General features: G+C 40.2%; 1 protein-coding gene across 1 annotated transcript; it reads right to left on the bottom strand.

Annotated features, from left to right (window-relative positions):
• Positions 1-6,442: 6,442 nt before the first annotated feature.
• LOC129581365 (zinc finger protein 835-like) lies at positions 6,443-11,185 on the bottom strand. The gene is made up of 4 exons (XM_055472380.1): positions 10,753-11,185; positions 9,106-9,239; positions 8,777-8,979; positions 6,443-7,803 (listed from the first exon to the last, which is right to left on the bottom strand). The coding sequence occupies exons 1-4, from the start codon at positions 10,876-10,878 to the stop codon at positions 6,986-6,988; spliced, it is 1,281 nt and encodes a 426-aa protein (XP_055328355.1). The 5' UTR covers positions 10,879-11,185; the 3' UTR covers positions 6,443-6,985.
• Between the last annotated feature and the right edge of the window lie 4,760 nt (positions 11,186-15,945).

Below are 15,945 nucleotides of genomic sequence, written 5' to 3'. Positions count from 1 at the left end.
TCCACGATTTGCGCTAATTACGAATTCCATGAATTTGAAAACTCGAGTAGACCACTCTGAAAATGCGCTGCAGTTCTCCTCCCACATAAAATTCGTTTTTAATTCCCCTTATGCCGTTTTTCGACGGCACCAGATCCCGTTACTTAACCATTTAGTGGCCCTCCGGGACGCACTCATCACCACTGACTCAAAGCCCCTCGTGGATCGGGGCAGCGATATAACTGTGGGCGTGGCCTAATGTAGGACGACCTCCTTCGCGAGGTCACCCTCAACCGTGGGAAGCATTTTCTGACCGTGCGCAGCAAAATACATTCCACAATGGATTGGGCGCCAACTTTTGTATCACCATCCCGGAAGTAAGCTCACCATATTGATAACAAACAAATTTAAATGGCCATCTTCTTTTTTTCGACGAGCGCTTTGTATGGGAGAAAAAACGATCCTGCAGGCTATTGCGTTCTGCGGGTCTGCTCCAGTCGATGAATTTTGGTTTTTTTCCAAGGCACTCTCCTAATTATATTAAAACTAACCCTTATCCCAAACGCCTAAAGTCGTTCCTCAATTTCTGGCTGAATTAAATAATTTCCCAGCACTGCCATGATTCATTCCATCGATGTCTTCGCTTCGGAAGGTGTTTCTCGTGGCATCGCAGTCGAAAGCCGATTCAGTTTTTGTTCACTAAATGCGCAAAAGTAAACTACACCTGAAACCATAAAAAGATCTGGAAAACATGCGCGACACGACCCGGGAAAAAATCAGAATGCTATGCCGCCAACGTGGAGGGGACAGGGTGAAGTTACACGTAGGTCTTCAGTTTCGAAAAAATTTAGATCAGCCCGAGAATACGAAAAGTTTCGAGACCTTAAAATTATAATTCTAGATTGTTCAGAAAGGTCAGTAACAGCAGTAAATTTGCTTTCCGCATTAAAGTTCTTTGTGAAAACACACCTAACTTCCCTAATCACATCAAAATTTCCTGCAGTTCTTGAAACTTTTACGCAGGTGGCCCCACGCTGTTGCGTCCGATCACTTCAGCTGCGTTAAGTACATTTCGGTCGTACAAGTTTACTTCAGCCAGAGAAAATTCCAAAAAGTTTAAATGCATTTAAATATATCAAAAGTCTCATTTTATTTTGTTTTATTTTAGGCTGATCTCTTTTAATTTTTCAAGTAAACGCATATGTCCATGAAGATCGTTCTTATCCCAAACCACCACTCTGACATATCTCACATTCCAAAATGAATTCTAAAATTTGAAAAAAATGATTCTGGTCCGGTGTAAAAACCGGTACCGGTAGAAACTAAACCGCTTTCAATGCAGTACTAAGAATGAAACCATTAACACAAATCAGGACATTATGATCAATCTTTTATTGATAATTATTAGTTTACATGTTAACAACATACCGAATTTGTCCAAAAATCAAAAAAACAAAACGTTTTTTGCCTTTGCAGCTTTCATGCACTACAAACCGCGAAACATATCGCAGCTTGTATTTAAAAATATGCTAGTACTGCCAATAATAACTTCGGATGGCGCTATAGCGAGAGGAGGTTGCAATGATCCGCATGGATAGATGCTTTCATAGCGTGAAAGTATTCCGCCAATTTCGTTCTTAATACTCTCGCGCACAAACTCAGGAAACTCGGCAATACAGCTGATGGTGAGAACACTGGTACAAAAAGCCTTTTCCGAATCCTCCTGTTTGTTTGCCACTGCTCCTAGCTTATCGCGCTTCGTATCCTGCATCAGTACCAAAAACAACTTTCGATATGCTAAATCTATATAATAATTTAAAGATAAGTACTGTACCGCTACCCTGCACTTGTCCAGACTTTTGTACGGTCTAAGCCTTCTGTACTGTAGGCGAGTGAGAATTAAAGCCGATCACGTTCAGTCAGCAGCCTGCAGTCTGCACGCAGTTACACCGTGTATCTGACCAGGGGTCGGTCAGAGGCTCCCCCCTCCGAAAAATCTGATTTTTTGCTTGAAGACGGAGTAGGTAGAGATAACACTTGAAAAATAATTTCACCGGCAATGGTCTAGTGGGCGTGGCCAAAAGCCAATTTAAAGGCAATCGTATACGAGTATACTAGCAGTGTACTGCTTTCGTTAGTTACCATACTCGTATTACGTAGGTAAACCTGCGCCGCCGTCAAGCGGTGATCGAAAATATATTTTCAGGTCATGACCGCCTACACTCTAATTTTGCCCAAAACTGTTTTCCATTTTGCATAACTGGCTTGATAAAAACGTTTGTTGTATTTTTCGCTTATCGGCTGAAGGGAAGTGGCCCGGGACATTGTGCCAAAACCGAGTACATGCACTAAAACTTACGCTTTCGCGCACTCTCAAACACATTTTTGTTTCGGCTTATGGCATTTTGTATCCAGAAGATCTGTATACACAGGCGAGAAAACCGTTTGTGCGCGCAACATCCGGTTCGGGAGTTATGGCTGTTAGAAAATTCCAAAAAGTTTAAATGCATTCAGGTGTACCAAGAGTCTCATTATGGACCGATCTTCCTCAATTTTGCAAGTAAATGCACATGACCACCAAGATTGTTTTTACACCGATCCAGACTTCCATGATTTTTTCAAATTTTAAAATGAATTTAAAAATTTTTGAAATTTATTTTATAATTTGAAAAACATGCTAGAACAGTGGATCCACTGGTCATAAACCGAAACAAAAATGTATTTCAGAATGCGCGAAAGTGAAAGTTTTGGTGCATGTACACGAATGTGGTACCATGTATTGTACCGGGCCACTTCCATTAATATTCAGCATTTACGCTATTGCTGCTACAGTGCTACTCGTATAATATTTTGTGTGTTGATCTGCAGGTACGTATTTATTTAGCCCGATATGCGGCAAGATGTCCTAGAAATAGAATACAACTGTTTATATTGGCAAGCCAGTTATTCCAAAATAAAATAAACGCGAATCCGCAGTAACAGAGAGTAGCAAACACTATGCTCGTAAAATATCGCTTTACAGTCAAATAAATATGACGAGCTGTTCGTGCAAAAAGGTTTTATGTATGTTATGTTACTTATGTTATGCTTGATATGATTGTTATATTATTAATGTTATGTATGTATGTTATCTTACTTATTTTGCGTTTGTTATGAATGTTACTGTACACATGATACTATTTTATGCTTGATTTCAAATTATTTCTAATCATGACATTTAATAGTGTCATGATTAGAAATAAATTCACTGGAGCAAAGTGCTATTACAAGTTACAGATCACATTAAAGTAGCAGTTCTCGCGTAAAGTCGGCGAAGTCATTGAATAGTTTTGCCGCAAGAGTTGGTGATAGAAACTAAAAAAATTATTAAAATTTAAATGGATCAAAAGGAATGGCCTATGCCCTGCGGCTGTTGTTAAATAGTTACAAATTCAACAGTACAGTACTCGTATACGGTATACCTAATAATTCGTATACTGTCGAGGAGACCCTGACAATATTTAAAAATTTGCAATCTGGCAGGAATGAAATGAGAACGTCTGCTTCACTTACGTCGGTGGACTAAAAGTGGGGTGTACGGCTAAAGCCTACCCTAAGCAACATTCACAAGTTGCAACACCAGAATAATGTTACAGCAGACTAAAGTTACAGCAGAAAAGCCCGTACTTACTGCAGCAACATTCTATTTGTATAATACTCGCAAAGCAGTATGCAGAGTACTATGGAATCATATACGTAATTGTTGCATTGCCACGCCCAGTGGACCATAGCAGATGGAATTACTTTTTTAAGCATACTATGGTAATATCTTTCCCCAAAACATCAAAATTTTCTGAATTTACACACGGAAAATGCCCTGGTTAGAGTTTACATTTAAACTTCACCGAAATTTGATGAGCACGTTTCAGTACATGGACAAAGCTTCAAAAAGAATTGCTTTTAAAAACTTCAGTAATTCAAAGTTTCTTAAATTTATTATTTTCTATTTTTTTATTTATTATTTTTTTAGAAGTTCTTACAGTAATATCCTGTGTTGCAATCGTTTGTTACGCGCCAGGTGACCTTTGTAGATAAATTTACCACTACCAGCCGGCCCGGATGATGAGCACGATTAATACAGCGAAAAATGTAACTTCGTGGGTTACGCCAAATTACACAATCCGGCGCGCCACGCCACATGTTTACGCTTTACATGCATTTGGTATAGTTAGTGACTGCCAAATATAGTGTAAAAATAAATCTTGGAGGCATTAAGTAAATATATAGGCTCCCCTTCACAGACGCCGGTCTCAAAAATTTTTAAAATTAATTTAAAATTTGAAAAAATGGTAGAAAGCTGGTTCGGTACCAAAACGATCTTCATGGTAATGCGTGTTTTCGTGCAAAATTTGAAGAGCATCGGTTCACACTGAAACTTTTGGTACCAGTACATCTCCGCGCGTTTATACTTTTGGAATTTTATTTCACTAATAACTCCCGAACCGAATGTTGCGCGCACAAACGGGTTTTTCGCCTGTGTATACGAATCCTTTGGCTACAAAATATCATAAAGCAATGCAAAAAAGTGTTTAGGAGTGCGCGACAGCGTAAGTTCCCGTGTATGTACCCGAATTTGGTACGTGTATGTACCAAGCCAAATCCCTTAATCAGCATACTGTATACGGTCCGTAAAATTAATAATCCCGTCTAAAAGGAATAAATTAGTTTCTTCAGATCAGAAAATGCCAAACCGACTAAACTGCTCAGATCGAAAAATTTATATTCCCTACAAAAACACCATAAAAATAAACGGCATCCTCGTCGGCAGTGAATAAGCACAATCACTGCAAAAAGGGCTGTTCACGTTGGAAATAACCATATCTAGAAAAAAAATTATAATTACATGAAAATTACAAAGTATACTGCTGTAGTACATCGACTCAAAGAAAAGCTTAGAAAACTAAAAATTGTTTCATAAAGAACTAGTAGTTCTTTATGAAACAATTTCTTTATGAAACATTCTTAAGAAAACGGGTATTAATTTGGAGACTTCGGTCACAAGGTTCGGATCAACGAATTACTGCACTATCACTACTATTTAATACTTCGTATACAAATTGAGTGATCAAACAAAGTACTAGTGGACCTTGAGAATAATAGCAATGCCAGTTGCCTAGAACATTTATTAAAGTGTTAAGTATGTACTACAATAAATTTGTAGTTATTTTATTTGCAAACATGTTGAATTTTAATCGCCTGATTGCTGTTCAAATGTTCAATTTTTAAATGCCTAAAAAATCCAATTCCCTTGGTTGAATTAGCCCAGGTTTTGAAGGAAACAAAAGCCAGTGAGCAAAACTGCTAAGGCAGTGAGTGACCCAGCTACCGCCACTGTCCAGTGAACAAAACAAAATCACTAGCAGAGTGATGACCGAGCAATAAATCACTACCCTAGGTGAACAAAATTGCTAGAGGATCTTTTAATTCGGCAATGGCCAGTTCACATAAAAATAAGCTTGCGCTGGTAGAAACTAATTAAAATGATTGAAAATTTAAAAAAAAAAAATTAATTTAAATTGCTAGATGAGTCAGTGACTGACCTACCACCAGTCCACCACTGTCCAGTGAACAAAATCGCTAGGTGACACCGTTAGTGAGTGACCGAGCTACCACCACTGTCCAGTGAATAAAATCGCTAGGTGGGTGAGTGACCGAGCTACCATCGTTGTCACGTGAACAAAACTAGGTGAGTGAGTGACCGAGCTACCACCGCTACCGCTGTCCAGTGAACAAAGTTGCTAACTGAGTGAGGGACCGAGCTAGACTCCTTGCCTAAGAAGTTCTACAATAACTGCTAAGGCAGTTAGTGAATTTACTAACGTATTACTGCAAATGGAATGATTTGTTCAAATGATTTGTTCGGCCGTGGATCACAAGAAACGCGGAGGCGAAGCCGCAGCGCTTTCTTGTAGATATAGATATTATGATGTCATATGTACTGTCCGTATTTTGCTTCGGCTTTTTCTCTTTGTTTGTGTTTGTTTATCTTTACATTGGTAAGTAATGGCTCATTATGGCGCAGCAGCGGACCATGGGAAGTGCATTTAATCCAGATGTCGTGAAAGCAGGCACATTTAAGATTTTATAGAAGTTATTCTTACCATTCGGATAGCACAGTACGTGTTTGTTTTAATTTGCACATTGCCATTTTCCTGTTCAATTGGTAACCTGGTTTTGCAATGTCTTGGCTAAAAGTCCGTAGCCACTGCGCTGCACACTATATACCGAATCTGTCCATCTGATGATGTCCGTTTAATTCGTTGGCGAATACTTACAGTACTAGTACTTGAAGTACTCTTACTTTATGCATTTACTTGTGTGTCCAAATTTGAAGTTTCGTCTTCCGTTTCGTCTCGACAAATTTCTAAAACTTGTCTAACTACGCTTCCAATCTGCTAAGAAACCTATCATGCATTATTCTAACTTCAAATACCTATTTTATTGAAACGTAACACTGTGAACATAAACGCACAATGTGTGCGGCTGTAACCTTACCTAATGATTGCCTGATTGGATAACGAAAAACTTGAAACACGGCAGTGACGAAAAGTCGAAAAATCGTTACAAAAGCAACAATTTCAATTTACGATTAATACTTCTACAGGCAAACAAAAAAAGTACTTATAGAACTACTACTCAAACCACGATCCCACTAATTACAGGAATGCAGAAATACGAACATGTATAACGAATAACAAGCTGTGCACAGCCAAGACGAAACTTGTTAAAAGCTTATCGTACAAAACAAATGAAGATCCAGCAATATCACAATCCAACAATCCAAAGGGAAGCCTTGTGGCTTCCTGACCTTCTGAGCTTTCGCGAATCTCCTCCTCATGAGTTTACACACCGACCATACTGCAACCGTCCCGCTATCTGTACAAAAACCATGTCATGTGATTCGATGTGAAGCGCGATATGATATATAATGATTCCAATGGCTAAAGTTGAAGCACAACTGATGGTTTTAAAAACCAGTGGAATACGGTAAGTTGTGTGGACCGGGGCAATACACTGAACTTCCGCTCATTTGATATAACGGGAATTTTCTGTCGTAATCGCAACCCGACATACATGGTCGATCAAAAACCTTGTGCTCCGGCATCTCCCAGTCCACCGGATCCCACATATTCATCCCATAATGCCCGCTGTAAGCAGGCCCGTTGTAATTCTGTGTTGGGTAAGCAGTGCCTGGACGAGCTACATCGTTAGCATCCACTTCCATTTTTACAAAACTATCAAACACTTCTCCACCACTTCCATTCAAAAATGACTCCAGCGAGGCATCAGTGCTGCTTAAACCCAAATACTGATCCAGGCGATCCAGTTCAGCGGCACTCAGACTTTGGATCATGTTCTGCAGCAGCTGGTCTTCGGTGTCGTCCTCGTCGAGTTCCTCCATCTTAATGACAAATGGACTGTCCGGGCCCGCCGTGGATGAGCCGGTTGTTGATACACAGTCACTGTTGGCGCTGGGCGAAGCCACTGTTGTCGGGAAGATAGCCGAACAGCCGGATACGTGAGCGAGTGGTGAGCTGAATTTGGCCGAACGGACGCGGAAGCTGGATGCCAGTCCGCTGTGTGCGGAGCGGATGTGGCGCTTCAGGCTGGACTGTTTGGTGAACGTCTTCCGGCAGTGTTCGTGTGGGCAGCTGTACGGTCGGATGCCCTGATGGGCGTTCTCGTGAAATTTCAGTGACTCACCGCGCGTGAATCGTTTCTCACAGAGCAAGCATTTGTAAGGCTTTTCTCCCGTATGCTGACGGATGTGCCGGTCGCGTACACCTGCAAAACAATGCAAATACACTGGCTGGGAAACCTAAAGTGGCAGATTTTGTGATAGGGAAATAACAATTAATTAACTGAGGCATGCGATTTGCCTATCATTGAAATGCGGCAGCTCAAATGCTTTTTTACGGATATTTTGCTAACGCCTGTAAATAATGATGGCAAATTTTGTCTCAATCTCAATCGATCAGTCGCATCCGGTGCATCCGGTAACTAACCAGATTAGCGTTGTTTTGTAGATTCACAACAATACTCGTACAGTTTAATATGGAGGTCAGTATAATAATATTATGTACAGCAGTTCATTATGATTCAGTATGAAACTTTCCCGAAATTAAGTGTTTCTCTCGAAATGTTTTTGCAGTTATTGACGAATGGAGTATAACACTGCGCTATTGTGAAATCTCCGCTAGGAAATTGGTGCGCCACTTCTTCCGGGTTAATATTTATAGATTGCACCAAGGCACTCGAAGCTATAAATAATGGAATTTCTCACACGCTGCCTCCATTGTAACTTGCTTTTTTGACAATTGTTACACCCTGATTGAGGTTCATGTAAAAGCGCTTTTGAGGGCTGTGTGATTTACGATTTTGTTTTCGCAGAAGCTCCGCTGTCATCGTTTGCAACGGTGTAACACGACAGTAAAATCTGGAACCAAGACCAAATTTGAATATTCGTACAAAGATTATATGGGAACAAAGTCTGTCTTGCATAACTTAAAATCTATAACGCGCACTTGCTTGATCTCAAAATTCGCGGCATGATTACAGCTTCGATAAATTTTACACCTCTGTTCTGGTTATGCAAAGAAAAGATAAGAATCTACAGGCTAGTGCTTGTGGTTAAAGTGTCCTCCAAGAAAAGAGATGTAAAAAATTGCGATGTTAAGATAATATAGCAATTGATAATGAGCCAGCGGTCGTATGACTAGTGGCTCGGGAAAAAAAAGAACGATGTTTGAGAACTGACCTTTGCAGCTGAAATTGTGTTGGCAATACGGGCATTGGTAATCCTTGCGATTCGAATGGGTCTTTTCGTGAGTTCGCAAATGTGCCGACTGAGTGAAGGCCTTGCCACAGATTTTGCATAACCAGTCGCGACGTCCGGTGTGGTAATTGATGTGTGCTTTCAGGACGTTGGTTTGTGTGAAACGCTTGGGACATATTGGGCAACTGTAATAAAGAGGGTAATTGACGTTATTTATAGATGCGTTGGATAACATTAAGACGTCGAGTTTATGTTGGACTTAAAAATTCTATGTAACATTCGAAAACAAACTTGTTGTGATATTGACTTACGCATATGGTTTGTAACCAGTGTGGATGCGGTTGTGTATCTTTAGGCTCTTTTTGCTGGCATATAATTTGGAGCACGTGTTGCATTGCACTTTTTCTGCAGCTTGTCGGTACTGCCAGTTGCAGGTTCCGGGTTCCTAAATCCCAGTATGGAGCATAATATTTTTCACCCGATTAGGCAGTTTAGTTCCTATGACCTCCCATTTACGTCATAATTTCCCTATTGTCTAAACGTTTTCCAGTTGTCAGTCTGATGAGACTTGGAAGTTGCATTGCAGTTGTGCTCGACCGGATGCGGTTTTATTATCTGGCGCGACAGTCGACAGGCTTTGCCGATGCAAAGATCAAAGTTTCGACATCCTATTTTTCCTTTATCTCTGACATATATCGCTTGCTGCTACTGTTTTCGACGACTGGCGCGGTAGACGGCTTTGGCCAACCTTCCGTCTGGGGAAGCAGCCGCAAAAGCTTGTCGTCAGCAAATGTCTCACCACATAATTTCCATAAATTTAAAGCTTCACAGCGCATTCCAGAACTCTGGCTTGTTTTGAATATGTAACACACAGCTGCACGTCGTAGCATATAATATTGGTAATAACCACACTTTTGAGTAAGTCTAATCTGTACATGTGGTGTGAGCACATGTCCACTTCATTGTCGATTAAGGATGTTTACAGCTCCAGACCCAGACTTCTACCTTCTTCTTCTGACTTCTATCGGGCGACAAAAATACAACGATTATGCCAAACGAGGCATGCTGCACTTTGCAGTGCTAAATGAGTTATTTACTTTACACCAATAGCAAAGAAATTGCCAGGCGGCAGACGTGACATACACAATAGTAACATTGCTCCCGCATTCTAAAAGTGCATTTGTATAACTGCAGCAAGCAACGCCTAGCATATCTATACTATAACCATGAAGGCGTCTGAGTGAGAGCCTAAATACATAAAACACATACGGTAAACAACCGTCAAACAGGATGCATCGTCGTAGTGCCTAATCGTGGAGCAAAAGGGATGCGTCACTGTGCGTGGTCCAAAGGAATAAACCGGGTTCTAAGGTGCCACTCGAAAAGTATTTTATTTAATGTCTGATTAATTTTGTTTGCACGTAGAGAAAGTTTTTGTTTGTGCATTATAAGCGCGGTTGACTACACTACCTAATGTTTTTACCAACTTTCCGTACCGTGAATATCAACAGGATATCGTGGAAACCGGAAACCGTATCTTAACATGTCATTTTTCGAACACGTACTACCAAACCAAAAAGTTCCAAAAAGCCTAGATACCAAAGATACCAAAGATACCAAAAAGATACCAAAAAGTTCTAGATACCAAAAAGTTCTGCATGCACACGTACTACGTGCTACAAAGAGATAAACCTCTGTATCCATTACTTCCTTGTTTTAACGCCGCTTTCTAATATGGGAAGCAGCCGTCTGTATTAATAATAAATTTTAACGGAAGAGAACTGAATTGATCAGAAGCATCTGCTAAGAGCAACCAGGAAATTACAGAAAAGCTAAATAAATGTCAGAAGTTTTCGGGTTAACTTTACAGCAGATTTGGTTATCGCCCCATACACGTTACTTTCTGCCCTTGAGATTTCGTGTTAAGCAAATTTTAGAGTATTTCTCCGTTTGCTTACCTGCTTAACATCCGCTGCACTTATCGGTACAAAGACCTGCGTTTTGTTTGCCCAGCTACCCAGTAACACACGGTTGTCATCTGCGACCTGCAGCGGATTTTGTTGTCCAGAAAACATGGCACACATCGTAATTGTCCTGCATGCAGCGTAATGCTAATAAACATAAACGGAGTTTACAGGGCGGCGTACGTATCGAGAGAGTGCTCAGTGAAATTGCTGCTACACAATCATATATGAACGGACAAAGTGAGCCTTCAGGAAAATGTATCATGTGGAAGTGGATCTGTTTGTGTTGACTAGCAAAATTTAAGTAAGGTCTGGCGAGCAGAGAATAAATATATATATGTACTACAGGGGTTGGAAACGAAAAATTAATCAAAGTAAGTACCTCGATATTCAGATGTTTGCTGTCTATCAGCCTATGGCAATCTCAGCTCATTGGACCTTTTTATAAACACGTATGCAAGTACGAAAACGTTTTCTGCTTACTGCAAGAGTTTTATTGCAGCTATGATGCTATCGAGTTATCGTTCGTCGAAGCCGAAAACGTTCGCTGCACATACGCGTAGACCTCCGTCAGCAGCTGGCCCAGCAGCCAAGCGTTTGTACACTTCGAAATGATGGCTAGCCGGAAAGTAAATGGCCTGGTTATACACCGTAACCGTTTGAACCTCGCGGAAAAACATAAAACCCAAAGTGTCTACTGCTGGAATCGTTGCAGCACCAGCTACCTAGTGCATTTCGTCGTACTACCGTGTATGTTTAGGCGGGCGTTTTGTGTTGGTTTTTTCGTCTGATCCAGCGTCATACCGGGAAATTTCAAGAACACATGCACATCAAATGCCAACACGGCTGAACTTTTCGCAGACACCACAGTCAGAAGAATGCTGCCGGTTTCACCCGAAACTCCTGCATGCAGAAAGAAGGCCTCGAACCGCAACAGTGCCTACGGTGCAAATTTTACAACAAGAATCAATCTATGAGCTCTAATGATTTAGCAATTTTGCATAGAGTAACAGCGTTTTGTTGCTGTGACTATTCTCCTGGAGGCCAGATTAGTGTGCCATCGATAACGGATTTTCGGGAACAATCCAGTTTTATCTGGTTTCGTAAATCTGTTCAAATGCCAACAGTCCGAAACTGCTTATGACACTTTTGCAGTGCCTAAACGGGCTATTGTGATTTTACGTAAATACATATTTGGAGTTTCTGTTTCTGTTTCTTCTAAAAAGAGAGAAATGATAATTCCTTACACAGTGATTTCTGTTGTGTTGCTCATATTACAATTATTCCGGTAGAAGTATTTGTTAATTACAACATTCGGCAAGTTCCGTTGCCGCAACTTGTGTCAGTAGTACTTAAAATAAAAAATTACTAGGTTTGCAGTGGTTCTGAAGCATGTTCTGAGAACAGAATGCGGCACCTTTGAACATAACATCCTTATTTAAATTTACGAAGCATTACAAGTACTCGTAACTACTAGTAGTAGCTAAATATAAGCATCTCCAGAATGCTACAGTATAACGGAAAAAATTGGTTAGCGTCTGTTATCTGTGCATGGGGATCATTTGGTAAAAATTGTTCTATTGGTTGGAAGTTGGCTATAATATGCGTATACGGCTTGCATGTTGTAAACCTTTGGTGCGATTTCACGAAGTATGGTGCGTTTTTGCCTGGTATATGATTACTACTAGCATTTGTTACAGTACTGTAGTCTTACGAATATATTGCCTTCAATTCTAGCACAAGAATTTAGCGTAAAGCATAATTTTACAAATTTCGGCGGTACCCACTGACAAGGACAAACAGGTTATAAGATGACCCAGAGTGACCCAGACGGTTTCAGCTCCAGACAGACGATAAGCAAAATTAAACCCCACTGTTGCTAGCTACACTGATTAGACACGCTGATTAGTTGAATGCATTCTGCGGTTTTGTTCAAATTTAACTTTTCGGTCTACAATAGCGTCAGCAGGTTCATAAATAAGTAGTGAATAGCGATCATCGGTCAAAGATCGTGGTGAGTTGGTAGCACATTAATTATTGTCTTTATCGTTAATAAAGTCACTTGCACAGATTGATTGCTAATGATAACAATTTGGAGCTACAGAAAACGATCGGTTTCAAAGTGTACGCTTAAAATTCCATGTGCATAATACAGATAACGAGTTCGAAGTTTACTTGCTTGATTATTAGGTGACGAAACAATAAAAATCTTGTTAACACGTCACTGAAAGATGTTAGCATTCAACAACATAGCAGCGCCTAGTAAGTGCACTGGAGCATGCTGACCAGCTTCGAGATGTGCGCTACCTGTTCAGTAATCCGTATATCACAGGGAACTACCGTATCTTTCTTCAAAAATAAAAGCAATGTAAAAATTCATTTAAATTACGGTTTACGTGCTTTCAGTTTTATTCACAGTAATTATATAGTTATTATGACAGTGAGTAAGTGATACAAAAAATTAACTTCTGGTTCTGTATTATTTTGTTAGTTTCGAGTTGAGAGCTAATGCGCCACTCAGCATAGAATTCTGTGTAGTGTTGCAAAGAGATGTTACTGTATAAAGATCGTCCGCACAACACAAAATTATTATTAATTCTTTACCCACGCATTATACACGGTATATCACTGTATATGTACATCGGTCGGCCTCCTGCTTCCACATCTGTCATGTCAAAAATCATCGTTATAAAAATTGACATTAAAGGCTCACAACACTGTAACATAACTAAAATGCCGTAGTGCAATTGAAATAAAAATTAATTGCTTTGCGTTGTCAATTTGGCTAATAATTTTGTGCACCTAACAACTTGTTATTATTGTACTCTTATATATGTCTGGGTGTAATGTTAAATTTTTTAGTTTTTGGAAAGCTGTTATCCACTATCGCGAACAAAATAGCAACTTAATGAACAACTATATACGAGTATATCTACATAAACACGAAGTGAATATAAGGTTATCCGTGCTAATAGTTCAACTCATTATCCGTGGAAGAACGGCAAAGCGTTGGTGTGGGACGTTACTGCGGCCGGACACAGATTTATGTTGGCCAGACATCGGATCATGCTGGCGCTGCAGTAGTAGCGGCCGAGTAGCGAAAGTGCGGCAAATATGCTGACGCGGCTGCTCGGTATATTTTAATTTCCAGCTGTCGCATTAAAAACAACGGGAATCTGCGGTCTTCCTCCATGTATTTTATCTGTAAGCAGGCCAGACGCATCAGAGAGGAGGCTGGAGAAATTCGCGCAAAGCATTTTCTGTTACAACGTATTAGTACAGTACAGAAATTCAGCGTGATAATACTGATTGTGTTTTAGGAGCTCTGATTGTGTTTTAGGAAGCAGCATGAACTTGATGGTTTATTTTCAATTGTGCATAGTTGGGAAAGAGACAGAAACGCATTTTCGCAGACCTTCAACTTCAGCGAAACATTGTTCAACCGAGTAGACAATAAAGTGATGAGCTTATTCGGTTTTTTAAAAAGGCAGCACGGATCCAGTATTACCATAGCTTTTGTCATGACCCTACTTAATATCAGGAAACAGAACATAAAAATCGTGTTAGAGCTATTCTCAAGAGGATTTATATAAATAACCCAGCGCGTTTGTAAATTTGCATTTTTGCATGATTGATCTAACTGATATGCATAATTTACATTCGAAATACGTTTTATTTTGGCATGGGATGTTGCACTGTTTAGAACAATATTAACTAACGGTAAGTATTTATCGGGTTGCTACAATACATATGTAAAGCCGATTACGGTGCGATGTAGAATGTTGGGCAGTGAACTCTATACTTCGGTTGCCGCAAACAAAATAAGACTGCACGAAGCAGGAAAGAGTAAATTAATAAATTATCCTGAGCTAAATTAAATGTTGCATTAGTGATGATATACAACACTGGGTTAAGTAGATGTGTATTTTGTCTATGAGAACGAAGATGTGTACTGTGCCTATAAGCTAGCTTAACGGGAAGATGTTACATGTCAATATTATCTCTGACAATTGCGATACACTGAATCTCCACTGACCAGGTGAGCCCACTCTCCTATCCTAATTACGCCTGTCATAAGTGGTCGCTCAAACATACATGGTGCTCCGGATGATCCGGAGCACCATGTTTGAGCGGTCAACAGTGCATCCGGAGATGCCGAATCCGGACCGGATCCGGCATCTCCGGATGCACTGTTGACCACTGTCCACTCCGTGCATAGCTTTTCGTTTTACGATCTATCACGCAGTTCCCAACCTTTCGCATTACTTTCACTCCAGGCACTCCTTTTTGAGCCATGCGTTTTGTTCCGTGCACGAACTTCCCCGTACAGCATGCGTTTCACTCCAGTCACTGCTTTACTGGCTGAATCGGACTTGTTGTTAGTCTCAGTTATTTTGGTATTTAATTTTCGCCACACCTGTTTGTTTTAAAAAAATATATTCCAGTTTACATGATTTGTTGTAAGCTGAGCAAAAGTGCCTGCTCCAGGCATCCATGCGGTTGACTGCGACTCGCAGAGGTTGACTGCGACTCGCGTTCAACTATCTTGTTTCGGCAGTAAGAACATAAGTACATACTCTTGTGTGGAATTAAAACTATTAAGCGAACGCTTCAGCCGGTTTTCCTTTGACAGGGACTTCTGCACCGTAGGGGAACTAGGTAAGTACTGTATTTGGCAGAAAGAACGCAGCGCAGTTGCCAAATTTTTTGAAGATTACAGAATAATTACAGAAAAAGGACGGGACTTTGCCTGACTCTCCCCCCCGGACGATTTTGAGCTGAAATCCAGATTTGAAAATCCGTATTTCATAAATAAATGATAAAGCGAATACAATCTGTTTTTTGAACGAAATTTTGAGGACCGAAGGCGAATAACATATTATGCTTTAAGACAACCGGCCATTTTTTCGTTTGACTTCATTTTTATGAAATTTCAAAAGAAGTGACCCGTTACATGGCACTAAATCCGTGTATGTCCACGGATGTACACGAATTTAGTGCTATGTACCGGGTCACTTCCCTTAAATAGAAGTAAGTATAGAAACCGCGGTACTTATCTTTTTTCGTTTGGAGATATAAAAAGTACGGGGCATGATATTATACTCTGTACATACAAACATGGCTGATAAGTGATAACAGTTTGCGATCGCAGTTTAGATCGCAATTCTGTAAAATAAACGGAGATCC

This window comes from Paramacrobiotus metropolitanus, unplaced genomic scaffold (genome assembly GCF_019649055.1).
Source record: "Paramacrobiotus metropolitanus isolate TYO unplaced genomic scaffold, Prichtersi_v1.0 Parri_scaffold0000005, whole genome shotgun sequence".
NCBI lineage: Eukaryota > Metazoa > Tardigrada > Eutardigrada > Parachela > Macrobiotidae > Paramacrobiotus > Paramacrobiotus metropolitanus.
The sequence above is the reverse complement of the archived record's forward strand: the minus strand, read 5'-3'. Positions and strand labels throughout refer to the sequence as shown.